The sequence below is a fragment of the Taeniopygia guttata genome, chromosome 14 (genome assembly GCF_048771995.1).
Source record: "Taeniopygia guttata chromosome 14, bTaeGut7.mat, whole genome shotgun sequence".
Lineage (NCBI taxonomy): Eukaryota > Metazoa > Chordata > Aves > Passeriformes > Estrildidae > Taeniopygia > Taeniopygia guttata.
The window spans coordinates 9,955,020-9,981,001 of NC_133039.1; the positions used below are offsets into that span (position 1 = coordinate 9,955,020).

The 25,982-nt window shown below is 42.4% G+C and overlaps 2 protein-coding genes across 3 annotated transcripts in view; both read left to right on the plus strand.

Moving 5' to 3' along the window:
- The first annotated feature begins 3,567 nt into the window (after positions 1-3,567).
- On the plus strand, positions 3,568-11,343 carry LITAF (lipopolysaccharide induced TNF factor). Of its 2 annotated transcripts, none has more exons than XM_002197321.7 (4): positions 3,568-3,726; positions 7,722-7,904; positions 8,274-8,430; positions 8,737-11,343. In XM_002197321.7, the coding sequence occupies exons 2-4, from the start codon at positions 7,727-7,729 to the stop codon at positions 8,843-8,845; spliced, it is 444 nt and encodes a 147-aa protein (XP_002197357.3). In that variant the 5' UTR covers positions 3,568-3,726; positions 7,722-7,726; the 3' UTR covers positions 8,846-11,343. The 2 variants fall into 2 exon arrangements, with proteins under 2 accessions (XP_002197357.3, XP_072791817.1); XM_072935716.1 differs by lacking the exon at positions 3,568-3,726 and adding an exon at positions 5,500-5,618.
- Positions 11,344-19,358: 8,015 nt separating this feature from the next.
- LOC115497284 (uncharacterized) overlaps positions 19,359-25,982 on the plus strand; it is a 71,512-nt gene continuing 64,888 nt past the window's right edge. The window contains exons 1-6 of the mRNA XM_072935803.1: positions 19,359-19,423; positions 21,452-21,617; positions 22,158-22,309; positions 22,789-22,912; positions 22,972-23,161; positions 24,184-24,311. Of these exons, the coding sequence (XP_072791904.1) occupies positions 19,404-19,423; positions 21,452-21,617; positions 22,158-22,309; positions 22,789-22,912; positions 22,972-23,161; positions 24,184-24,311 (780 nt within the window). The 5' untranslated portion in view covers positions 19,359-19,403. The remainder of the gene's footprint in view (positions 19,424-21,451; positions 21,618-22,157; positions 22,310-22,788; positions 22,913-22,971; positions 23,162-24,183; positions 24,312-25,982) is intronic.

Genomic DNA, 25,982 nt, shown 5'->3' on the forward strand with positions numbered 1-25,982 from the left:
CCACTTGTGTTGGAGATCAGAGGGGCTGAATGCAGCTGGCCTTAATTTCTGGTTATTATCAATTTGGCACTCTAGTCTGGTTGTGTTTAATAAGAACATCCACAATCACAGATTCACAAATAGTGCTACTTATTGAAGCAACAGAAATACAGATTTGGAATTGCTGTTGAAAAATGCTGTTACTGCATTAGCACCAGCCAATAGTTAATTAAGATAAGTTAGCTTCAAGCTAAATTAAAAATTCAGTATTTCATTACACTTAACTTCACAGTTAATTAAGCTTAGTTTCACCCAAGTATGGTCTGACACAGAGACATGAACTTTACTAAAGAGGGATCTCTCCTTTGGGGAGGAGAGAGGAGCAAAACCATCCACTTGTTTATGAAATGGGGAGCTATGGGGAATATTCTGACCCTCTACATGGAGGATTCCAAATATCAATTTTGTATTTTCAGATAAATGGAGGTGAGACTGTTATCAAATACAATTGGTTACCTGTTACTTTCATCTTAGGTAAGGGGGACAAAGGCACTTTCTCAGTTGCATGCTGGTGTCTGTTTCCTAGGTAAATGAGGGATAATGAGGGTTTCGGTTACTGTTGGTCAGGCTGAGTTAGGATTGAATCAAAGGAAGAACAGAAACATGATACTTTAGTATTGCTTCCTCCTCCACTCAGATGAAGCAGCAGTAAAGGCCATCTGACCTTTGCTTGACTATCATTACTCCCATCAACATTTTACTACTGCACATCATCATCAAAGAATCACAGAACAGTGTGGGTTGGAAGGGATCCTTAAATATCATTTAGTCCAAGGCCCCTACAATGAGCAGAGACACCTTTCAATAGACCAGGTTGCTCAGAGCCCTGCGCAACCCAGCCTTGAATGTTTCTAGGGGCATCCACCACATCTCTTGGCAAACTGTGACAATAGTTTACTACCCACGTTATAAAAGCCTCCTTTTTTATATCTAATCTAATCTAAATCAACCCCCCTCCTTCACTTTAAAATTATCATATCTTTTCCTGTTGCAATAGGCCCTGTTAAAGTTTGCCTCCAATCTTCTTATAGGCCCTCTACAAGTACTGAAAGGTACAGTAAGGTCACTCTGAAGCCTTCTCCAGGCTGAACATCTCCAGCTCTCCCAGCTTGTCTCCACAGCAGAAGTGCTGCAGCCCTTGGCACATCTTCATGGCCACCTCTGGACTTGCTGCAGCAGCTCCATGCCCTTCTTACACTGGCGGCCACGGACCTGAATGCAGCCCTGCAGGTGGAGTTTTGTGAGTGGAGCAGAGAGAAAGAATTCCCTTCCTTGGCCTGCTGGCCACACATCTCCTCACAGGACCAGATTTCTACTTCTAATACAGCTTGCTGTGTGTGGATAAGGGGGCTGAGGCCCTATCTCCATATGATGTGTGAGAACAGTCTCTACTTTGCTGAGGCACTACACTGGGAGCTCTACACTTTAGCCCGGACACCATAAAGTGCTTAAGCCTCACTCAAGTCAGGTGTAATATAAGCAAGTGCCTCAACTCATCCTTGCCCAACCAGCCTTATCAATTCTCCACAGCAAACCTGCCAATTTTCCACAAGCTTGTTACTGAGAATCAGGAATAAAACTCCTTAACACCAATGTAGTATTAAGAAGCAGGGCTTTACTTTTTATGGTGCTTGATGGACCTGATAACTCTGCCTAAGGTGCACGCTTGGCTCAAGGTGGTACAAGTATTTATTAGCAAGGACATACATAATCCTCAGAAAAGTGCTGCAGTTTGTTACTTTGGGTGGCCACAGAGCCCATTGCCTGTGCTGGGCCCATTTGTTCCACTGACCACTATACAACTTTCCATTGTGACTTCTGGGTAATTTTCCACACGCTCACAAGTGCTGTGGTGACCTGGTTAGCCACAGACTGGCTAAGCTGATGCTGCTTTCACCCAGTGCCATCTAGCAAAAGGACTGGAAAGGCAAAATTAGCAAATGGTGAGCAGGGTGAGAAGGAGGATGCATAGTGAGAGGAAATACAGTCACGTCCCAGTAAATGGATGCCAACTGCCTACTTGGACATTTGGTGGAAACAGTAGTAGGGCAGAAAGGAGAAATGTTACTGGGGTCCCCAAGGAGGAGCGTGGGCCAGCCTAGACTAAATGCAAAGCACAATACATGAGAGAGCATGGCAGCTGGAGTAAGAAGGCTCTCAGTTGAAGGTCATGGCTTATTTCACCCTGGAAGACATGTTCAGTCATGGCTTCTCTCTTCTGTGGCTCCTAAACTGCTCATAGCCACCTGAGGAAGGGGGTTTAGTTAGTAAGAGAACGATTATTCCAACTTTAGTTAATCCAGGCCACCAAAACCCAAATTACTCAGGTTCTGCTCCTGAGAAAAATATATATTATATAATTTCTTGATAATGGTGTAAATTTATTCACCTCTAAGTCTAGTTCTAATCTCAGTGCTGATGAATCACACTCGACACTCCCTAAATCAGGGAGACTGGAGTATTCATGCCCCCACTAATCTCAACATCTGATGACATCCCCAAGCACCCATACTTGCAGGTGATTCAGTAGATAACTGTGACTCCAGGAGCTTCATGTTTGGTTTATTATCACTTTGGGTAAACTTCTTTTATCCTATAAACCTGACTCCTTGCTCCAGGTTGGATTTGAATTGAAGCTCTATGTGCATTCTTTAGGGCAAGGTTCAAGAAAATATTTAAATACAAAACTAGGACTTTGAGGGATTTTAGATGCTTTCAGCCAAAAGGATTTACGAACTGTCCCTGCTGATAACCTGCAGGGGTTATCAAGTTCCTTCAGTCTAAGGTAGATTCACACAAACCAGCGTGTGAAGCAGTCCCTTTTGAAGCCTGTTAGGGATCTGGCCATAATTTACTTTTGTGTTATCTTGGAGCTGGATAGAAGAAGGAGTCACATACTCTTGTGTTTTCCAAAGACTGAATCCAATTCAATTGCTTGTAAAGGCACTACCTAAAATCATTGAATCTTGAACTTGAAAGTTTTGTTGATAATTTTGTGTTCTTGTATATTGTCTGAAATACCTGATCTGGTAACGTAAAGGGCACTGCAGAATTAGAGAAGTGATTTCCTTGAAGTGTTACAGAACATGGTGCTTGGCTGTGCTGCTGATGGAGCAGTTAAAGATTACTGGTTTAATTTGAGCGAGCTCTTGGCGAAAGCCACGAATTTGCTGATCGCCGTGACTGCGAAATGCGACAGGAGTGCCTGTACTTCCCTTCCCTTCCCTTCCCTTCCCTTCCCTTCCCTTCCCTTCCCTTCCCTTCCCTTCCCCCTTCCCTTCCCTTCCCTTCCCTTCCCTTCCCTTCCCTTCCCTTCCCTTCCCTTCCCTTCCCTTCCCTTCCCTTCCCCCTTCCCTTCCCTTCCCTTCCCTTCCCTTCCCTTCCCTTCCCTTCCCTTCCCTTCCCTTCCCTTCCCTTCCCTTCCCTTCCCTTCCCTTCCCTTCCCTTCCCTTCCCTTCCCTTCCCTTTCCCGGAGCCGATGGCTCGGGGGAAGTCCCCGGGGCAGGGCCCGGCCCGGGCCAGCGGAGCGCCCGCCCGAGCAACGCCCGCGGCGCCTGCTCGCGGCTCTGAGGGGAAGGGGAGGAGGAAACGCGGGTGGGGACGGGACGAGACGGGACAAGCCCTGCTGACGGTGGCTGCACCCGGGCGAGCGGAGGCGAGGAGGGCTGGCGAGCACGGCTCGGCACGGTAAGGGCTGTGCCGCGCCGCCCGGAGCCTGGCGGTGCCGCGGGCAGGGCAGAACGGGGCGGCGGGGGGGGCTCGGCTCCTCCGCCGGGGCCGCTCCTGGGCCCCAGCGCTGCCCTCCGGGCCGCTCCCAGTGCTCCGGCCCGGCTGCGGGGAGGGGGAGAAGCCGCGGCTCTGGGGCTGGTCCCGCCCCGCAGGAGCCCCCGGGGCACCGAGGGCAGGCTGGGGCTTCGCGGGCCAGCGGTGTCCCGAGCGGCGCGGTCCCGGTCCCGGTCCCGGGACGGTCCGGGAGAGGCCGTGGGCGACTCCCGCCCTCGGGGATGCGGGCGGCGGCCGAGCGAGGCCGGAGTTTCGCTTTCCCGAGTGTGGCAGGCGGAAGGTGGCCCCTTTCTTTTGGGAGTGCTCTCGGGATCCGCGCGGCAGCAGCTCCTCTCGGACCGGCCCTGCCCTGCCCCGAGGAGCGGGTTATTCACAGGATTAAGCCACTCACAGGATTATTCCAAAACTATTGATTACTTGATAAAAGTAGCACTCTAACCTCTGAAATGGCTTATGCCGCCGGAACACACCGTGCCGGTTCTATTTGTACTATGCCAGTATAGAATTCAATGTGACCACAATGCCATTGGTTCTTCCTGAAATAATAATATGTCAGAGTCTTTTTTGTTGTGATAACTGGATTTTATTCTCTCACAAATGCCTGGGAAATTTAAACAACTTTGAGATAGTATTTCTCAGCAAGTTGGTAAACTAGGAAGTTGTCCAGAGTTCAGACAAAGTTGGTGGTCCAAGAAGGTGCTCTGTTAGGGCTTTTCACTGCAAAAATCCGAGTGCTCTGATAAACCTGTATATCCTGCTGGGTTGTTAATAGCCTTCAACCTGTATTTCATTCTCAGTGTTGCTGACCGGTATCTGTCTTAGACTCTGATGTGCAGGGAGCCCTCTAAACCACCCGTTGTGTTGGAAGGCTGTTTGGGATTTCTAGTGAAGAGGACTGTGTAGGAATTGTTTAATTTAAGGATTAAGTTGTGTCAGATTTTGCAAGAGATTAAGGGAAGGGCAGCAACACATTTGTTTGGCCAGACTAGGTTATGATAGTTGTAATTGTAAGCCGTTCTTTACTGGGTGGGTTTTTGGTTGGTTGTTTTTTTACATACTAAGCAGAGAGGTGGGCTATTACCTTCTTTTTCCCTTGTCCCCAGCCTAATTTTCAAGATGTGGTGTGTGAAACACACTTGCGCATTTGCACTGGCCGTATGAAGTGATGGCTCAAATAGCTCTTCAGAGTTGGCATTTAAAGCAGAAGGGACATGAGAAAAAATGAAATTAAAAGCTGAAGTTGTGGTTACATCTGCAGTACTCAGTACTTTGAAGAGGCTTTTTTTGTAGTCCCGATGTCATCTTGATGTTTATTAGGAATTTTTGTTTTGATAGATATGATAGTTATGATAGATATGAAGGAGTTCATACATTTTTTACCATTCACTGTAGTACTTTGTACATGTTATTTGTGCTACAGATTTGAAATTTTAAAAAGAGAAAAGAGATGCTACAAAGTGCTGTGAGAACCTAAGACTTGTTCATGTTTGTCTACAAAAAAAGAAAAAAAAGCAAAAGTGCAGAAAAAGCACAGTGATCACTTTGAAATGGTTGTTCAAAACCATTTGGTGGTAAGAAATGAACATGCAACATAAAGTAAATATCAAGACTTGAAGTGTTCATGCTGGAAGTTATATCATTTTGAAATCTCTGAACGAGTGTCTTTATGTTTCTTAGAACTTGCTTGTCAGTGAAGCATAGCTGAGCAGCTGAAGTAGTTGTGTGTTTAACCCCACCTGGCAACTGAGTACCACACAACTGCTCACTCAATGCAACCCTGAAGAAACTGGACGGGTGTAAGAAAACTCATGGGTTGAGATAAGAACTGTTTCATAATTGAAATAAAATAATTAAGAAAAATAATAATTTAATAGTTGTAATGGAAAGGAGAGTAACAGAGAAAAGAGAGTAACACAGGGAAGTAACAAGTGAAGCAAATGAGAACAGTTGCTCACCAGCAACAAACCAATGCCCAGCCAGTCCCTGAGTAGCACATCCCTCCCAAAAACCTTCCTGGTTTTATTGCTGAGCATGATGCTCTATGGTCTGGAATATTCCTTTGGTCAGCTGTTCTGGCAGTGTCCCCTCCTGGCTTCTTATACACCCCCAGCCAACACCAGTGTACCAAGTGAGGACAGCAGATCGTGATTCAGCTCTGTAGTTTAGTCACAAGGAGAAAACTTCTCTTTTCTAAAGAAAACAGATCTGTGTTTTTTAAAGGTATAGCTGTGAAATACTTGTTGCTACAAAATCTTACTGAGTTTCAACATCTTTGACTGCTGTCTTGTTCCCTTTTCATTCTGTCAAAGTTGCAGTGTGAGTATGAGGAAGGTGGGAAAGAGCAATGTTTGTCCCAGGCTGACAGCACCTGTAGCCACGTCTGTTCTTCTGTACCAGCTCCTGTGTTTGTCCTGGCCACAGGGCTACTATAAAACCCACACTTGATTGAGTACACAATTCCTTTTGTAATACACCTTTCCACATTTCTGCTAAATCTGCTGAGAAGACCGTGGGACTCCTGAAGTATATAAACATAGGTGTTTCCTGGTGTATCCCCATGCCTACAGTGCAGCTGAGTAGTCCTGTGTAACTTGGAAGAGTGAACAAACCTGTGACAAGTTCTTTGTGGAAGTGTTTATAGACTTGACTGAAATCCTGATGAAAGCTGTATTGTGTGAGGAAGGTAATCAGCATTATTCCAGGAACTTTTCCATGCTCTGGGAGAGTGGAAAGGCTTGTGTCATTGTGTGCACTGCACTTCTGTGCTGGGTCTCACCCAAGCTTTGTGTGGATGGAGTGACCCCAGTCCTAAACAGACACATCTGAAATTCTTTCTCTTTGCATGTTGTCTTTTGTACCTGCAAATTGCATCAGTGCAATTTCCCTTCTTTTATTCATAGTACTGCTGTGGGTAATTGGAGCTCCTATATAACTTTTGTGGCACCATAGAATTAATATTCCAAATATAGGTTGCCTTTTCCAGATAGTACTGAGTGAAGATACTTGCATGTGTACAGAGGGATCGTGTGTGCAGCAACAGAATGGAGTGTGGCTCTTGGAGAGCTGTCTGATAGTCCTTAGGAGGAAGGGGGAAAGGGAGATGCTTGGTCAGCACTGACTCCATGAGATCTTGTTCCACAAAGAAAATGGTGGGCAGACTGTAGGAAGTGGGTAGGTGGGGAGGAGGAGAGGAAGTCTGCATTGAAACCACAGTAGTGTCTTGGCGGTGGTCAGCATTCCTGTTCTCTGCAACAAAATAACAATTGGTGGAGGAAAATTTGCCATACAAACTTGTTAAAACATTGCTAAGAAGCAAAAATGGCAAGGGTAGATATATTAGATATATTTGATAGTTGTAAAAGCTTGGAGTTTAGTTGGACATGTTTAATTGTTTGGGTTTCTTTTTCCTTCAATATAATTACTTATTTCAAGTTACAACAGAATTAAATAGTATTTTTAAAATATTTTAATTTAAATAAGTTTCACCACAAACCAGGCTCATGTTGGTTAGCAACTACGATGTGGCCTATCATAGTGTTCCGTTTTTCAGGTGAACAAGAGGGATTAGAAATAGTGTTCTTGGAGAATTACAAGACTGTCAGATTGTTTAGTATACTAATACTGCTTTAGTATTTTTAACTTATAAATGAAGAATTGGTATTGGGGCAAAGTGTAAAAAATTCCCAGTGAAAAGGAATTGGGAAGTAGGCAACAACAACAGTGAAATCAAGATTAACATTTAATATGATCAGAAACAAATACCAGCCAGTTAATTTTATGCTGGTTAAAGTCCCTTTTAATATAGTTATCGCCTTGCTGTTGAATTGAGCCTAATTATTTGTCAATTGCCATTAATAAATAATACCTTTTGTTACGATTTTCTCTCTTTTATGTTTTAGATATAATGTCTGCTCCAAGTGGCAATCCTGTCCCATCTGCACCACCTTCTTATGAGGAAGCCGTAGGAATCAATGTGAACTATCCTCACCCCTATCCCGTCCCTGGCCCTGGACAGAAGCCAGATGGGAAGGGAATGAACCTTCCCCCAAACATGGGACAAACTCCACCAGCAAATAACCCCGGTAAGCCTCCAAAACTCTTCTGTACCTCATGTTAAGGTGCTGTCAAAGTGACTGTTAGAAGATGAAAAATCATGGTTCGCAGGTGTTCAATGCCTGGCAAAAATACTTTTGAAGAGAATAAGATGAATCAATTATTGTGAATCCCTCAGTGTGATGTGATATCAGTAATATAATTTGGCTTTCTGCAGTTTTTAGTGCAGCTTTATTTTTAAGACAGTGTATTTCTGCATTGGGAAATGCCATGGTTATTTCTCTCTGTGTATTTCATTGTTCTGAGCCCTGAATATTTAAGTTATACCTGGTTTAGAGGAAGTTGATTACTACTCTTTTCCTGTTCCTCATGAAGTAAACAGCCATTTCTCTGCTCAGTTACTGTTCAGACGGTGTATGTGCAGCAGCCAGTAGTGTTTTATGACCGCCCAGTTCAGATGTGCTGCCCTTCCTGTAACCAGATGATAGTGACACGTCTCTCGTACGACTCAGGAGCTTTGACCTGGCTGTCATGTGGTGGCCTCTGCCTGCTGGGGTAAGTAAACTCCAATTTGCACTTTTACCTTGACTTTTTTTTGGTCTAACATGTAATAGAGCTCTCAGCTTTGCTTTCTTTATGTGGACCTGAGTCTTGTGGTTCAATTAGCCTACATCTGCATCTGTGTCCTACTGGACCTTAAAGCAGTTCTGGAACATTGCGATTGGACTCCATAGCCATGTGTGTTCTTCCTAAAGCTTATGGCACCGGTTTTACTGATGGCTTTTGAACAAAATACATTTTACCTTCTTGTGTGTATAAAGAGTGGTAAAGCAGTGTTTTTCTTTTTTTTTGCCTTTTCAGGTGTATAGCAGGCTGCTGCTTAATTCCCTTCTGCATTGATGCCCTAAAGGATGTGGATCACACCTGTCCGAAATGCAACGCTCTTGTTGGCTCTTACAAACGTTTATAGGCAGTGTTTAAATATTGATGGAGTTGTTCAGCACCTCTACAAGTCCTCTCTGAAGCTTCATGGAGACTTCCCATTTTTTCTGCGCATTCTATCACTGGAAACCAATAAAAAGTAATGTTTATTGTTAGATGGTTTGGATACACATTTGCTTGAGAGGAGTCTCACTTAGGTCTGTGAAAAGCATACCTAATCTGTATGGGCACTCAGTCCAGCACCAGTGGAGAGCAATGGAGTGTTTTCCTTTTTGCTTAATACAGAACAGGTTGGTAATACTCTTCAGTTAATCTTGTCTCAGGCATGTTACATATTATGCTTGCATTGAGACTGTAAAGTCTCAGCACAGAACAAGAGGAGGACATGTATGGAGAACTATTTAGGCTCATGCTTTGGCAGCAGCACTGTTTACAAGCTTGCAGGGAGTTACCTCAGAGACAGAAATCTTTTGTTGTCATCTCTTCATGAGCACTAGAATTAATTTAAAAACTTTTGTAGTTTGAAGAGAACCAAACCTGAAGGCTTCTTCCTTCTTGGAGGTAGCTTTTCCAAAGGGACAGTTCAGGTGGTTGTGCAGAAATGGTGAATGAATCTAGTATCTGAGTTTTCTTGCCAGTTTCACGTCTAATCATGTCTCTAACCTGAAGTAAAGACGTTCATATAGAAGATATTTGTTCAGTGTTTTTTGTTAGGCTGGAGGCTTTCTTACTGCTGATTGAAAGTCTGTGAAGTGTTTTCTTCACGCCAGTGGAAATGCCCGGAGAGGCTTGATTAGAAAACTTCCTTGTACATTTACGTAAGTCAGCTGATGGATCATAAACAAACTTCAGCCTTATCTTAAGGCTCGAATTCCACCTGAAACACATAAATAAAACACCCCGGCTTTTAGTTGGTGATCTGCTCATTAATTATTGTTTCTTTATTAAGAAGGTAAAATGTGTGTTAAGGAGTTTCTCTGATTTTTCTAAATTAAATGAAAGATGAGTTCTGCTTTTAGAAACTTAAGCTGGTTATGCTTATTTAATACGATAATCACAAAAAATTAGGGAAATGAGGCTCTGAAGGTTAAAGTCATTTCTGTGCCGTAAGAAATGGATCAATTGCCATAAGCAATTGGATCAAACAGCATTTTGATGCATATCACAGAATCCGAACCACAAAATCATCTGGGTTAGAAAACGCATTTGAGATCATCATGTCCAGCCTGTGTCCTAGATGCCACCTTATCAACTAGACCATGGTGCTGAATATCACACCCAATCTTTTCTTAAACACCTCCAGGGAGAGTGACACCATCTCCCTGGGCAGCCCATTCCAACATCGGATCACCCTTTCTGGAAAAATCTTCCTGGTAATGTTCAACCTAAATGATGCCTGTCCAGAAAAGGAAGACAGGTGTTAAAACAAGGCTGTGTTGGTAACACTGTATTAATATCTGTAAAAGTAAAAAGCTAAAATAAATACAAATAAAAAATATTGCATTTACTGTTCTTGCCAAATGTGCCTTCTGTATATATTTGGTATAAGTTAGTTTTTCAAAAGTCTTTCAATACTTTATGTTTGAAATCCAGTTATTTTGTAGATCATGTACAATCTGCAGGCTTTGTCTTAATTAGGTTTTGTAAACTGATGCTGCTTGTGAGCCAGTCTGCAAGTGATTTAAGAGCTTCCTTGTGTATTTGGAAAAGGTTTCTGGTCTCCTCATGTTGTAAGAATGTATATCAGCAGCTACTCACTGGCAAAAGGATGATGGAGATAAAAAGCTGGTAGTTTTGTCTACTGGTGCACCACCATAGTGCTCTCCTGTGTTCTTGAAGGGCTTGGGTGATGCTGCATTGAATTTTCTGTTCTGGTTACACGAGCAAGTCCTTTGCCTTACTGGGTGTCACAGAAAATGTGCTTCTTGTCAGTTTATTGTAGAGCGAGACAAAAAGAAGCAATGAAGCTCGCAGTGTTTCCAAACTTGGGATTTGCTTGTATGGTGGGAAGGATTTTTCATTCTCTTAGTACCTTGTTGGTCTGGTCTGGATAATACTGCCGTATATTAATTTGATAAGTCTTCCAATTGTTATTACCTTAGCTCCCCTTTTCTCTCAAAGTGATGGTTGGAAAATCTGAGGTGGTGGCACCAGAATGCAAAACACAAGAAAAAATTTGTTTTGATTTATGTGGACAGTCCGTTGATTCTCTTTAAGTTCCTTGTGTGGGTTGAGAATAGGACACACAATGTTGGCAGCTCATCCATCTAATTCAGCCTTCTGCAAGGCTTTCTGCTGCTCCTTCTATAGTTGTGTTTCCTTAAACGCAAAGTCTCCGTTTGTTCTCTTGTGTATGGAATAATCTACAGACTCTGCCAAAGTAACCTGCTTTGTTAAACCTACCTTGGACAAACAAATGCAGGATATAACTTGCTTTGTGTGAAAGCGCTTTGTGTTTGATTATGTTGAAGTTACTGTTTGTTTTTAAAACTGACTCTGTTTAAAATAAAAACTTTGTCTTTCCTATCTAGTGCTTGTAATTGGAAAATTATAATATTTGGAATGTTCCCAAACACATGGATGACTGAAATGTTAAAAGAAGAAAAGTAATTACAGGGAGAAAGTTTTCAGAGTCTCACCTGGGCCAAGTCTCTGATAAATAGCAGCGTCTTGTGGGACCAATTGTCCCACACAGACCCACATTGAAAATGTGTTGTTTTCCTGCAACCTGGGTCCTAGAAATATTTTTTCAATTAAAACTTTTGGGTAAAACTTTCACTTGCAATGCAACTAAATAAACACACACATATATGGCTCCGTGTTCAGGAATATATACCAAATATCACTGTATTCAGTGGGAAAGAATCCCTGTTAATCATGTGACAATACCCTACTTATAATATTTTCTATATTTCTTTAAATATTCTTTCTATATTTTTGTTTGGTTGGGTTTTTTTGAGGTGCAGAAAGCACAGGAAGGCAAGGTTAGTACCTCAAACAAGTTTGTTTTAATGCATTAATTTATTTTTTTTTTAATTAAGCAACTTTAGGGTTATTTTGGTAGTGAGTGTTGTATGAATAGTTTTTCCTTGGTAAGGTAAGATACAGAAGGAGCAATGTTGGCTTTATGGACTCAAGGTTTTTTCACATGAGGAAGAAGCACAGGCCATCTGAAATCCTCCAGCCTCACATTACAGATGCAGGAAAAACCTTCCCTACACCCACCTTCATGAGCTTTCCAGGATGACTTTGCTTTCTGTTACACTTTGACGGTGTTATTTTCATTAGGCTTCTCTTTTTATTAGCCAGAACTTGCACAATGTTCAAATTCTGATGAGGCTTGAGCCAGAAAGAAATAAAACTTGGTTTGTCATGCAAAGAGGATCCAAAATAAAAGTTGTTAAAACAAGTAAAAGGCAGCTGATAGCCCTACAAGAGGGAGTTGTTAAGTGAGTTGAGTGGTTTCAAGAAGTTGCTATTTATTGACGTGTTTGTGAAAGCACTTCTGGCAGTCTCACCACAAGGGTTTTTTGAAGAAATTCTAGTTAATAAAAAAAAAAAAAATCAAACCTAGTTAATTATTATTCATAACTGAGCACCAGGAGGTCAGTAATGGAGTATACAATAATGTCATCCTCAGAGTAAAAACTAAGAAGTGCAAGTCCTGTGACAAAGGTGTAGTTTTTGTAGATCAGGTGATTGCATTTTATAGCAAATTAACTTCTGTGTTCCTATTTGCTTCATAAGATCCTGCAATGTGATATGAACTTTTTTTTTTTAGGATGACTTTTAATGTATTTTTTGTGAGAGGAATACTCTCATGTATGATATGCTGGGTGTGAATCCAGTATAAAAATAAATTTGCCAGTGAGCATACCAGGACACTAAGAGGTACATGTGAAACCAGGTCTGGAGGTGCTGAAAGTAGCTGTGCCCAAGCTGAGAATAAACCAAGAGTGAGTGGGTGGCTTTTTTAAAGTCCTTTTGTGGCTGGCTGTTTTGCTTCATACTACAGTTTTGTCTTTGTCTTTGTAACAAAAAATTACCCCCAAAAAGCAGCTTCAGTGAGCTCCAGAGGACCATGGCATTAACAAGGTGTATGATGGATGCTCTAATTAAACCCACACTGCATCTGAATGTGACAGCAAGGGGTTCACAAAAGCATTAGGGGGAAAAAGACAAACCCAAAGCAATTTCCATCTCTTGCTCCACACAGCCTCTGAAGTACCTTCTCCTGGTGCTACTCTGAGTGCTCTGTGTCTTGCTAACTAGAAGATTTTGTTTTACTCTAGGATAACAGGATCATAGAATTGCTAAGGTTGGAAAAGACCTCTGAGATCACTTGATTCCAAGCTGCCAACTCCGCCTTTCAGCCATGTCCCTAAGCACCACATGGACGTATTTTCTGAATTCTTCCAGGAAGAGTAATTCCAGCACTTCCCTGCACAGCCTGTTCCAATGCCTGACCACTCCTTTAGGCAGCTCAGAGGGAAAGGTCCCTCCTGAGACTCCTTTGCTCCAGGCTGAGGCCCCCCCCGCTCCCTCAGCTGTTGCTCATCAGTCTTGATGAGGAGCTCCACTGCACGTCTCTGGTGCAGCAGCTCAGTGTCCTTGTTGCGAGAGGCCCAGAACTGGACACCGGACTGGAGGTGCGGCCCCATCTCCCCGTTTCCCCACAGCCATCGCTGACCCTTTCGCTCTGCCCGCCCTCGCCCCGGCTGTGCCCGGGTTCCTCGGCTGCTCCTCGGCGCTCGGCGGCCGAGTTGGGGACAGTCCGCCGGGGAGCGGCCGCTGCCAGGGCGCTGGGGCGGACAGGTGTCCCCGCTATCGCTTAACTTCGGCTGGGAAAACGCCCTGAAAGCGCTGGTGCCTCGCATCGCTTTCGCGGCGTTTTCCCCAGAGGCGGGGGGGTGTTCGTGCCGCTGTCCCGGCTGGTGCCCGGCTCTGTGAGGGGGACTCCGGGACATGCTCGGTGCTGTGAGGGGGACTCCGGGACATGCCCAGCGCTGTGAGGGGGACTCCGGGAGATGCCCGGCGCTGTGAGGGGCTCCCGGCGGTGCCCGGCGCTGTGAGGGGGACTCCGGGAGATGCCCGGCGCTGTGAAAGGCTCCCGGCGGTGCCCGGCGCTGTGAGGGGCTCCCGGCGGTGCCCGGCGCTGTGAGGGGGACTCCGGGAGATGCCCGGCGCTGTGAGGGGGACTCCGGGAGATGCCCGGCGCTGTGAGGGGGGCTCCTGGACATGCTCGGTGCAGTGAGGGGCTCCCGGCGGTGCCCGGCGCTGTGAAGGGGGCTCCGGGAGATGCCCGGCGCTGGGAGGGGCTCCCGGCGGTGCCCGGCGCTGTGAAAGGCTCCCGGCGGTGCCCGGCGCTGTGAGGGCCCCGCGGGCCCGACTCGGGGCCGTGGCAGGCGGAGCTCCCGAACACGGGAGGGCTGCGGGCGCAGGGAGGAGGCGGAGGTGCGGCGAGCACACAGGTGGGTGTGGGACCCTGGCCAAGGGCACTTCCCTCCTGCCTTCGGCTGTTAGTGCTACACGTCAGAGTTACGATAATATTAATTTAATATTATTGGTGGGGCCTATACAAAGCAGATTTTGCCAGTTTGTGAAAGCTCAGGCTTTCTTGGCAATAATGGTGAACAGTTCTCAGGTGTCCATGGACAGGCTTACCGTGTTGTGTGACAGATGGTACTTTTTATTAAATTTATTTTCCAAACTTGAGTACAGTGTCCATTAAAATGGATGAATACTTTCTGAGACTTACAGCCAGCGTGGGTCTCTTGTGTGTCATTAAACCAGTGTGTTTGCAGCACGCGTGTCAGATTTTCTTCCATTTTTTAAAGATAATCTAGGACAGCAATGTGTTGGAAATTTCTCTTCTGTAGGTTCTTTTTCTGCCTGTTTTGGGGGTGGTGTTTTGATTTTTTAGAAAAAGTCCACCTGGTGTGAGGTAGGACAAAATGCTTACAAGATGTTGCGTCTTGGGCTCCATCCTGCACTTGCCAATCACTACATGAGGGATGTCACCTGAGTCAAGTGCACAGGACACTTATGTGATATTTTATCTTAAAGAATTTACTTCAATGAGCATTTAGGACCTAGCTGCTATTCACATATTTAATTCTGTATTTAGATTTTTAATAAAAACTGCCTCAAATCTCTGCTCTGCTGAAAAGAGGTGTTTGAAATATTTTTATCAAAAAAAGCCTTAGAGTTTTATTCATAAATTTCTTTGTTCTTGGGCCTGTGAAATTGTCAAGATTCAAGCAAGCTCAGATTTGTAAATTCTTGAGTGTTCTCTTAGTCCTACCATATTTTTCTTCTTTTTTAATTAGTTCTGTTTCTTCCCTAAGAAAAGGGAAGCTATAAAATGAAAACTTGAGATTAAAATGCAGATTACATTATTTTAGAAAGCCTAAGTTACTCTCTGCACTTAAACCAGTGTCATAATAAAGCAGAAATTCTCTCTAATTTCAGTGTTGATGTTCCTACTGACTTTGATGCAAATTTTATGCTTTAAAGGTTTTTTTTCCAATAGCTATGTGAAATATGTTGAATAATCTTATTATATAAACAGTTAAAAGTCAGACTGGTGTGGAAACTGGGCAATAGTAGTGATTCAAGAAAAGAATTGTCACAATATAGCAATTTTCTGGTTAATTAATCATGTTTTTATGTTCCTGCCCAGCTATTAACTTTCCTGCTTATTGCTGATAGTAGACCAAGAGCTAGATAACTGCTTACATGGAGTGCATACTATGCTCAGATGAGCTGTACTCTTAAATGAAAAATTAGAATGAGTACCAGACTGAGTAGCTTAGCAGAGTAAAAATGGCAAAGTCAGCAAGTAATTTTCCACAAAGAAATCTCTGAAGCAGCTTCAGAATAAGAATATTCTCAAAAATCACTGTGAAGGCAGAAGAAGGCTTTTTCAGTTTTTTATATTGGTTTTTTTTTTCTGTTTGTTTTTTTAGGGTTTTTTTGGTTTTTTTTTTTTTTTTTTTTTTTTTTTTTAATTCAGTTTCAAACCTAGACTGACTCTGAGTTTGGCATTTGGTAGGTCAGGAATTTTGATAGAGGGGACCAGATTACATAATGGAGTACTTTATTAACTCTTTAGACTGGAGTCATGCTCTCTCACCTTCTTTAGTCATTGATGTTTGCAAAGCACGCTTGAGAAGTTGCTTTCCCTTTAACATTTGTAAGCATTTCATGAGCAAGTGTTGTATGATGGAGGAAGTAAGTGCAGAAAAGAGGCTGTAGCCTCTTTTTTTGTAGTACAAACCTGGCGGGGGAGAGTAGTACCAGTGACTGGGATTGTTATTGAAATTTCTACTTGCAACTCTTGTTTGAAGTGAGCAGTAGCTCACCTAGACCGGAGGGCTTGCAGCAGGAGGAAACAAACGTTTACCTGCCCACACGGCTTCCCTTGGGAGGTGCTGGCACACAGGCACAGCTGAACTGTGGCCGTGGCTCATGCTGTGAGTGACCATCGGTACCTGGGCTCAGAGTGCATGGGGAGTGTGGAAGAGCCCCGGGCCAGGACGAGGGGTCTGCCTGGAAGGCCTGTGTCCAATGTGTTGTACAAACCTGACTGCTACCAGAAGGACGGTGGTTCAGTGGTTTTGTGTGTTATTCATACACAATTTCACCCATTTGAGGTTTGGGACTTTGTTTGGTGGGATGAGCTGCCTCCCACAAACTTGCTTGCTCCCAATGGAAACACCTTCCCTTCCCTTTACTCCCAAAGCTTTCACTTTCATCCTGTGTGCTTTTTGGTTGATTAATCATCAAGGAATGATTGCTAGGGTGGCTTTTACATTTGTTAATTTAGTTTAAACTCACTGCATGAGATTCTTCTGAGCATTTGCTCTGTTATGATGCCATATACCTAATATTTTTTCCCTGCAGTTTTGTGGGATTTCTAACAGATTATTTTCTCTTTCTCTTCTTTTGCAGAAAGGCTGAAATGCTGTTGGGGATGGCATCAGTGGTTACGCCTGTATCTGTCTCTCCCCCTTACTACAACCTCCCCCTCCCCTCTGCAGGCTGCCCTGCCAGAGCCCCTCCTCTGGCAGGAAGAGGGGAGTTGAAATAGTGAGCTCCTGCTTTGTGAAGGAAATTTTCTTTCAGTGCCTGCTCAGAGGTGCGTTTGAGAGCAGAACTGATGTGTTTTTGTTAACTTCTGATCTGAGGAGGTGATTTCGATGGCCACAGGGTTACTTCCCATCATTTTACTCTGTGCTGTTGTGGCTGGAGCTTCAGATAGTAAGTAGAAGAAATTTTTCCTCTGCTAAGATTGATCCCTCTCAATGCTTCTACTAAGAAATTTTCTCACTGGCAAAACTTCAGAGAATTATGTTTCAACTTTTAGGTTTATAGTAATTCTTGTAGCAGCTTTGTCTGGATTTTTGGTGTAGTGTAGCATTTTGCTGTACTGAGCTCTTTGGGTGGTACTGGGCAGGTGGGAGAGCACCCTCCCTGGAGAGGATGCATTAAATAGTGCATCTTCCTTTAGCATTCTGGGGAATGCAACAGAAATAGTGAGATTGTGTCAGTTTGTATACTTGATAGAAGAACTGTCATGGATTTATTTATTTGTTTTGAGGACCATGCTTTGATTTCAGTAATTTAACTGAAATGCAGAAGCAGCAGGTCTGTGCTGAGCTGCACACAAATTTGCAGTGCTTTTCTGTTCTGTTACTTGTCATTGCAGGATCCTCAGAGAAGTTAAGTTATGGACCTTCATGTTTTGCAGAATGTGCAGGTGAGTAAAACAAGATAAGGAAAGAGAAATTTGAAAACTTCCTCAGGGATATTGTGTTCTGAGAAGAATGATACTTATGTCTGAGTGATCAGCATTCATGGAAGTAGCAGAGAAGTTCCACCAAGGTTTACCAAGCCCACGCCTGCCTGAAGATTGCATTCTGTGAACTCTGAAAAACTCCTAAGCATTAGAGCGGAGCAAAGGACTAAACCAGTGTGGGACTAAGCCCAGCCATGAGCATGAAGAGCAGATATCTATTTCATCTTGCTGTGGTGAAGGTCCTGCTTTGCTGCTCTTTGAAAGTTGTCCAAATCGTGCTGTAAATGCATTACATTTCTGTTCTGCCCTTGGAAATGAACTTCTTGTCTTGCAGGAAATTGTGCAGTTACGTGCTTGGGAGAGGGGAAGTCTTTTCACCCTTCCTACAGGAGCTATGGCAGGCATTCAGGATGCTTTCAGAAACCCAATTCTTTCTCTTGAAAGTCCAAGTGGGAAAGGAACAATCTGAATATCCATCCCTTTACTTAGCTGATTTCTGTGGCTGAAAGATTAAAAGAGAAAAAAATAGAAGGGGAAGTTTAATAGGCTAAAAAAACACCCCCTTTTTTTTTGTTTATTTCCTAGGACACAGCTCATCTTACTTCCCCAGAAGAGCTAGATACAGCTACAGGTATTCAACAGTCACCAGCACATTCCTGCAGGGAAATAGTTACAAAAGCAGTGGCATCGCTCTGGAGAGCACAGTGATGGTTGAAGTATTGGGGAATTGCCAGATGGTTTTGAAAGTAGGTATTGTCATAATTTTTTGAGTTATTGAGATGAGCTGATGTGGAATCTTATTTTTCTTTGGGATTATTGCTACATTTCAAACATTTGTTTTTCTTGTAATTAAAAGCCAGCTCAATTCTGGATCTCATAATTAGAGTTACAGTATTGTTTTGATGCACTAGAGTTTGAAAGTAGGTATTTGTCAATTTTAAAAGGCAGATTCATTGGTTTTTTTTCTAAGTGACACAACAGTTTCACTGTTTTGCTACATGAAGTGCAGAACTGGAGATAAAGCCAGTCTTTAAAAGGAACTTAGTTTACTTTAAAGCACTTTTATATCTGTAGTAGTAGTTTTAAAATAGCAAGCATTTTAAAGATAACTTGAGAAATTTGTATGATGTGCTGTATTGGTGCCATTCCTAGGCCCGTGTAAAATACAGTCTTGCACCAGTCCATTCATCACAACAGGAGATCTGTCTCTCAGATCAGGGCAACAGGGCAGTTTCAAACCGCAGAGCTTCTCCTAGGGTTAGCCCTGTGGTAGGCCAAGTGGAGAGCTACAGTGCTTTAGAACTACTGGGGCAGCAGGAAAAATCAGCTTCTTAGCTGCTGGGCTTTCATTCAGGTTAACAGAGGGGATAATTCACTGGTTTTGCTGGGGGGTTGACATGTGTCTACTAAATGCACACACATGAGGCCAACAAAGAAGAGCACAGTTATCCTTGTCCTAGCACATGGATAAAAATTAACTGGTTAGTGATTTGACAGTGAAAGGGATATAATGTTGCTGTATAAAATGTGTTTAATAGTGAGTGAAACTTTTTCATAGAAGAAATTTCTGGAAATTGCCTCAGATATGCCACCTGAAGATAGGGCTAATGCAGTTCTGTTGCAACACTGAGCCTTTTGTTCATAGTCTGTGATGTTCTGTGTGGATATCCTGATGTGATAAATCCACAAGTTCCTCTTGACAATGAAATATATTGCCTGTAATCTTTGCTCCTAGGTGCAAGATGTACAGATTAAGAAAAGTTTTGCATCCAGAGAGGAGTCTCTGATGGAAATGGACAGTCTAAGGTAGAAAACTTTTAATCTGATCTGTTTTTGAGGTTTTTTGAAACTATGTGGCTTAGCAGCAGCTTGACTGGACACTGCTCACTATGCTTCATACTATGCTTAGTTTAAGGGGTTTTCTTTGTTTTGGTTTTGTTTTTGGTTGTTTGTTTGTTTTTGTTGTTATTGGTGTCTGGGGTTTTTTTTGGGTTTTTTTGGGTTTTGTTTGTTTGTTTGTTTGTTTTAAGATGAGGATCCAAATATGAGCACCATAAGCAAAAATGAGAGCATGAGAGACATTTCTTCAATGTAACTTTCATCCCTTTGTATGTAAAACCATTTGGACAGTAGACAGTTCAAATTATTCAGAGTACAAATCACCAGGCCTCTAGCACTGTGTGGATCACAGCTGTCAGAACTGCACATGTTACGTCTAGAGACTCTAGAGTGTTGCAGTACATTTCAGAAGTTCTTGGTTTAGAAGATTCTTATAAGGCAAAAAGTTGTGTTTTTTCTTCCAGGGTATTTATAATTTATTTGTCCAATGATATTTTCTTCCTTTTCTGTTTCTGGGTTTAGTAGCTCATTCATAACATATGTCAGTGTGTTTCTCATTGACTTGCTAAGGTATAGTTTCCAGTGTAGATGGCTATACAAAAAGATCTCCTCAAACTGTGGAAGTCTGGCATTTTCCCAGAGAGCTGATGCCTCTTGTGTCATCAGAAAAAAAGCAGTTCTGTTGTCTGATTAAGCTTCCTCTTTGTCCCTCCACTTGGATTCTCAGCCTTTAAACAACACTGAGAACTGAGGTAATTGACTCAATTCAAAGGGTCAAAAAGAGCAAGCTTGGGGTAAATGCATTGCTTTTTATATTCATCAGGAAGAACTTTGTGTTGTCTCTATGGGCAGTGGTATCAGAGTTCAAATGAGTGTACAGGCACATCTTCTGTGAAGTTATTTTCAAGATTTTTGTAGCAGTAAGAGCAGTTGTGTATTGTTCTTTGCAGAGAAGCCAAAAAAGAGAGGTAGCATAGAAAGCATTCAGTGAAGCTTGGCTATTCAAAATAATTATTCAGACAAGTGAGCCTTATTAGCATTTGCCTCAGCCTATTGTGAATATACAGTAGTCTAGCTTGTTCTTTGAACATGCATGTAATTTCCACAGATAGCAAAAACAGGCTCAGTTGCCTAGGACTTCAGAAACCCTTATCTTATATGCCCAGTCTCTTCTGGAAGGACTTTATCCAGATGTTGGTGTATTAAAGTTTTATCTCTTACTTTGTGACTGATTGACTAGATGAATAGTTAGTGCCCCAGTTAATAGCTCCCATACAGCTATAGGTCCCTGTATGGGAGCTAACCACTGGGTTACAATAAAATTCTTCCTTTGGATGGTTGGGTTTTCCCCATTTAGAGGGAAAATATATTATTAAAGTATATTACATTAGGAGTGAAAATCAATGTTAAAAAGTGATCCCTTGGAAAGGCAGAAAACACTGTACTCTCAATCTGGGATAACAAAAGACATTAGGAAGTGTACTAACAGCAGAGATTGGGGAATAAGTTTGGGATAGAGCCTGAGTATTCACAGAGCAGGAAGATATAGGTTAATTGGGAAGCAATTGTTCTTGTGTTCATCACAGCTGAAGAGGCATGGTGCAGTTACTTTGCAATTCAGACATGCCTACCAAAGCTAAAGGCACTCTGAATTCTATAACAGAATTTCTCTCTTAATTAAACAAGAATCACTGCCATGAAGTAATTTACATGTAAATAATTCGCCAGGACTGCTTTTATTAAGTATTACAGTTACGTTGAGGATGCTGTGATTATCTTGAGAATATTTGTTTTTTTAGGGTTTTACAGGGTTTTTTAAGGACTCATTGGGTTAGGCTGAATTTGTGAAGAATAGAGGCTTGCTATAAAGAATAGAGATACAGAGTGAGACAGATCTATTGTGGAAGAACAGTTCTGTTGGGGAAAATCTGAATCTAATGTCATAAATTCACCTGCACTCTTTGAAGCAGGAAATGATAAACTCTTTTGTTGCAGGGAAATACTAGAACAGCATCCTCTTCATTTTTCCTTCCATGATGGGAAAGTTCTGAAGCTCTGTCCTGTGAGGAGTGAACAGACCTGGGCACTGAACATCAAGCGAGGCATTCTCAGCGTCCTGCAGACAGCGCCAGAATTCTCTGCTGGTGCTGTTGTTGAGGAGGTGAGACTGTCAGTCATGCTCTGAGGTGACTCTTAGGTCTTGTACGTGTTAAGTCTACTCCACTTGTAAATAAAGAAAGGGTTTTGCCACTTGGTTCAGCAGACTGTGGCAGTCATTTGATTTTTTCTTGTAGTGAACGTTCTAAAATTATCTCAGCCTACTCCTGCGTGTCAGTGCTTAAAGAGAGGTTCTGCAGTAGGGCTTAGTTACTCTGCCTATTAATGCTCTTCTGAATTAATGCTTCCCTGCATGCCCAAAAAATTTTAAATGGAATAGCATATGTCTGTAATGATCTGATTCAGAATAACACAGTGAAATTAAACAAACCAACAGAGCCTGGCTACTATAAACTTGACCAAGGTCTTTAAAATTATTTGCCTTTTCATGGCTTTTGTGGCAAAACTGGTCTTCTTCAAGGGAGAATTTAGATCTATTGTTATTACAAAAAAAGTAATTATTAAAACAAATTGCAATAACCTACACTATCTCCTTGTATTTTATGTGTGCATGTGTGACTCAACAGTGTATGTTTGTTACTAGGTGGATGTCCTGGGAATATGCCCAACCAGGTATCAGCGAAAGGGTCCCATTCTTGTAAAGACAAGGGATCTGAACCTCTGCTCCCATCGCACTTCTGGTTTGACTTCTCTGCCATTTGTTGTTCTTCCTCATGTGTCAGTAAGTTTTGGGGAGTTACTCTGACTCTTGCTTTTTGAGCTTATTTGAAGAGAGTGTCTGCCCTAACTTGAGTTCTTAGCAAAGAAATGGTGAATATTATTCTCCCTGCAATGTCTGTTATTCACAGAATTTGTTTTAATGCAAATTTGCATTGTGGTTGATGAATGTTACAGTATAAATGCAAGGGGTTGTTAGGCACCTGGATTAAACTCTCTTTAAAATATGTTACAGAGGTAAACTGAAAATAAACTGTGGAAGGGAGGAATCGAGAGATGTGAGTAAGAAAAAATGCATTAAAAAAGGAAAGTTACTATTTGTAGAAAAGTTTGGAAAGCTAGAAACTTTTCTAAATGCCAGACTTGCAGCTTTCCACTCTTGATAGAAAATACAGTCAATATTTTTGCTGAAAAATATCTGATTAACTTTGAGGCTTTGTGAACTGAAATGAATTGACACCATTTGATGCTGACAGTTAATAGCAGTTGTTTTTCAGTGATGAAAAAGTAGGCTACAATAAGGAGCACATTAACCTCCACAGGCTGGGCACTGTCAGAGGGGTAGACAAGAGACTTCCCACTATCCCAGAACTGGAATCCTCTGTGAAGTTGGGAGAGGAAGTATTGGGTAAGCTGACGCAGGTCATCAAGAATCTTCCTGAAGTACCTGTTTTTCTCAGTCTGAACAGCAGGTTCTGTCCTCCCAGCTGGAATGTGTCCAGAGCATTAGGGATGGGGTCCTGGAGGAGGCCAAATGTACCGAGTCCGACCGCATGACGCTGTTCCCTCAGCAGGGCAGTGGGGCTGAGACACAGACACGGTCTGCACTCAAACTCGTGCAAGTGGAAACAGAGACACTCTGCAATAAATGTAACTATGCTTCTGCTAAAACAAAGTAAATTTATTTCCTAGAAAAATATTGTGACTTTGTCTTGCCTGTGAGAACTCTTTGCACCCATGATTTTCACCTTTAATGTATTAAACTGCTTTAAAGTGGGTGTTTTTATAGGCTGGGCTGAGCTGTCCCTTCTCTGGGGGCTTGGGCCTGCCATAACAAAACTCTGTGGATCTCCAAAACTGGCTAGGTTTCCAAAAATGACAGTCTGTAATGGCTACCTTCCCTTTGTCTGCTTTACATACTTCATGCCCTTGTATGTCCAGCATCAGCCTTCCCAGATCTGTGGACAATTCCTAGTTTTTATATAAATGGAGCCTAAATAATTGCAAGTCCTAATGGAACTAAGGACATGCCATGTCTGAGAACTGTTTTAATATTTGCTCCTTCTTTGCTCTCTATGTTTCTTCTTAGGAAGATGAGTTTACTGAAGTCAACAGGTGGCTTGCCTGAGGAATGATTTCAAAGTTGAACTCTAAATGTTGAGGAACATGTTTTTTGTCTATTTCTAAATAGTTGTTCAGTTCTTTTTTTAAAGGAATCCCCAAATTTCTAGGGTATTTTGTTTGTAATTATACCAACATAAGATGATAGGATTGTTCCTCAGGAAGAGGTTCAGAGCCAAGCCATTTATTTTAATTTGCACCTAGATCTCCTTTTCACTTTTTCGGTGGTTGAAGTGTGGGAGTAGTGTTTAGATGACATTGGAATAGGTGATGAATGTAAAGTAGCAGGGCCATACTAAGAGATGGATGGATGAAAAACAGGGCTTTTTTCATGTGTGTATTTGTCTTGTTTCTCTGATTCTTTCTTTTGGGTCACACTTGTCTTTATTCTGTTGTGTTCTGAAATTCAAGCTGACTGCACTCATATTAATATTCATACAGGGAGAAATAAAGGCTCAGAGAGAAACTTTCCCCTTGCATATAGAGTTAATGATAGCAAAATGCCAGCAATCACTAGAGATGTGATTTTTATTTTGTGTTCCTTATTCCAGGGGACTCTGATGATCTGTATGTGACCAACATTCTCTATGAAAGGGAAGTACCTAAGAGGGAGGTCACTGGAGCAGAAGTGACTGAACTGGTGTGGAAGCTTTGCTTAGCACACAGTGCAAGTTATGAGGTAAGCTCTACAGCCTTTGCTTTCTTGGGAGGCTCTTCATGGGCTGAGAACTCCCCTGCACAGATAAAAGGTGACCAGGAGAGCAGAAATTTTGAAATACTGAAGCCTTCCATTGTTTTGAACATTTTAAAATGTGGAATTAAAAAAGAGAAAATGCTTTGAAATGTCATTTTCTTATATAAGCAGTAAATCACACTGAGGAATTAAAATATCCTGCAGCCCCCTGAATACTCGGCAAAAGCAATTTTGAACTATATTCTAAATTAATCTGAAAGCAAATGTCCCAAATTTTTGTTTTGCTGTGAAAAAACCAAAAGCATATAAAGTATCTGGTTTGGGTTGTCACTGGCAGTTTTGATACTTTATTGTAAAACACATATTTTACAGCTTTAGTGTGTAATACTACCCCTGGTACTGTTGTCTCCATGTTTATTGGAGTTCTGCCATCCTTATATTGCCTCATCCCCTCAAAACAGTTTGCACACGAAGGTCTTGGCTGGTAGGTTTCTTCTGCTTCTGATGAACTCTAATAACCATCGTGTTTTCTGGGGATGCTGCTTGGGTCCAGAGGGTCCAATCTCTGTCCCCTAGAGTATTTTCAGTGGTGAATGCTGCTAAGATAGGGTGGAATCTTCTGGTCATGTGAAACAGGCATTGGCTTAAATATTTTTTATGATGACCATCATTCTAGATGAGTGTCTGCCTGTCTCCTTAGCTCACTTGGGTCTTGTATTTTTTTGATACTGGCAGCAGCTGAATCAGTCAGTAATTGTCTCTGTGTTTGGAATTAAGATCCCTATCTCTGAAATTCAGAGGTTATCAAGAACACCTGTTAGGTTATAAAGAACACCTGTTGTGTGCAATACAAAAGGATCAACAGAAGATGGTGTTTAATCACTGTTCACCTGAGATAAACTGAGGGCAAATAGAGGACACTTCATATCCCATTATCCTTCAAATAGAGTGGTTCTTGCTAGTAGTGAAGTTCCTACAGGGAAAAATAAAGGAAAAAAAAATGTAAATGTGAAAACAGAAGAAAACAGTCTTTAAGTAATTTTTGGTCAGGATATTACTAGAAAACAAGTATGATCTAATGGGAAAGACACTAAACAGGGCATTGGTGCCTCCATGAATTTGCCACTGATGAGTTTAGTCAGCTCGTTGCTGATCCGTTCCCTGTCCTCTGAGGGTCTTGTCAGATTGCTTGTACTTTGGAGCAAGGTTATTTCCTGTGCAGAGTGGCTGAGATCTCTCCTGTAAATGCACATAGGTACAAGTGATGTTAACAGAGATCTTCAGTCCCAGCATGGAAGGCACTCACCTTCCTTTGTTTAGATTAAGTCCCATATCAAAGAACAGAAGCTCTTCCTGTTTTTCCCCTGGGCTGGACACAGATATTGAGGGATGGAGGAGAGAAACTGGAGAAAAGTGCAGCGCTGGATTGCAGCTCTGCAGTGATATCCTGGGTGTGTTCACCTTTCTCTGTGTCACCTGTGATTCATGAGCACAAGTAGGTGTTCATGTTTTGTGTGTGAGACTTCAGGGCAAGGCACAGGGTGGAGCCGGATAAGTCACAGCTGCTGAAGCCAGCACCCTCTCAATCAGCTGTGATAAATTCCAGCCCCAGACCTTACTCCCAGTCTGTTAAATGGTGATCATGGTACCAAAGCC

Excerpts from the sequence above, each read along its gene's own strand:
- LITAF (XM_002197321.7), top strand. The coding sequence starts at position 7,727 with ATGTCTGCTCCAAGTGGCAATCCTGTCCCATCTGCACCACCTTCTTAT. Across the intron at positions 7,905-8,273 it reads TCCACCAGCAAATAACCCCG|TTACTGTTCAGACGGTGTAT; the intron begins GTAAGCCTCCAA and ends TTCTCTGCTCAG. Across the intron at positions 8,431-8,736 it reads GGTGGCCTCTGCCTGCTGGG|GTGTATAGCAGGCTGCTGCT; the intron begins GTAAGTAAACTC and ends TTGCCTTTTCAG.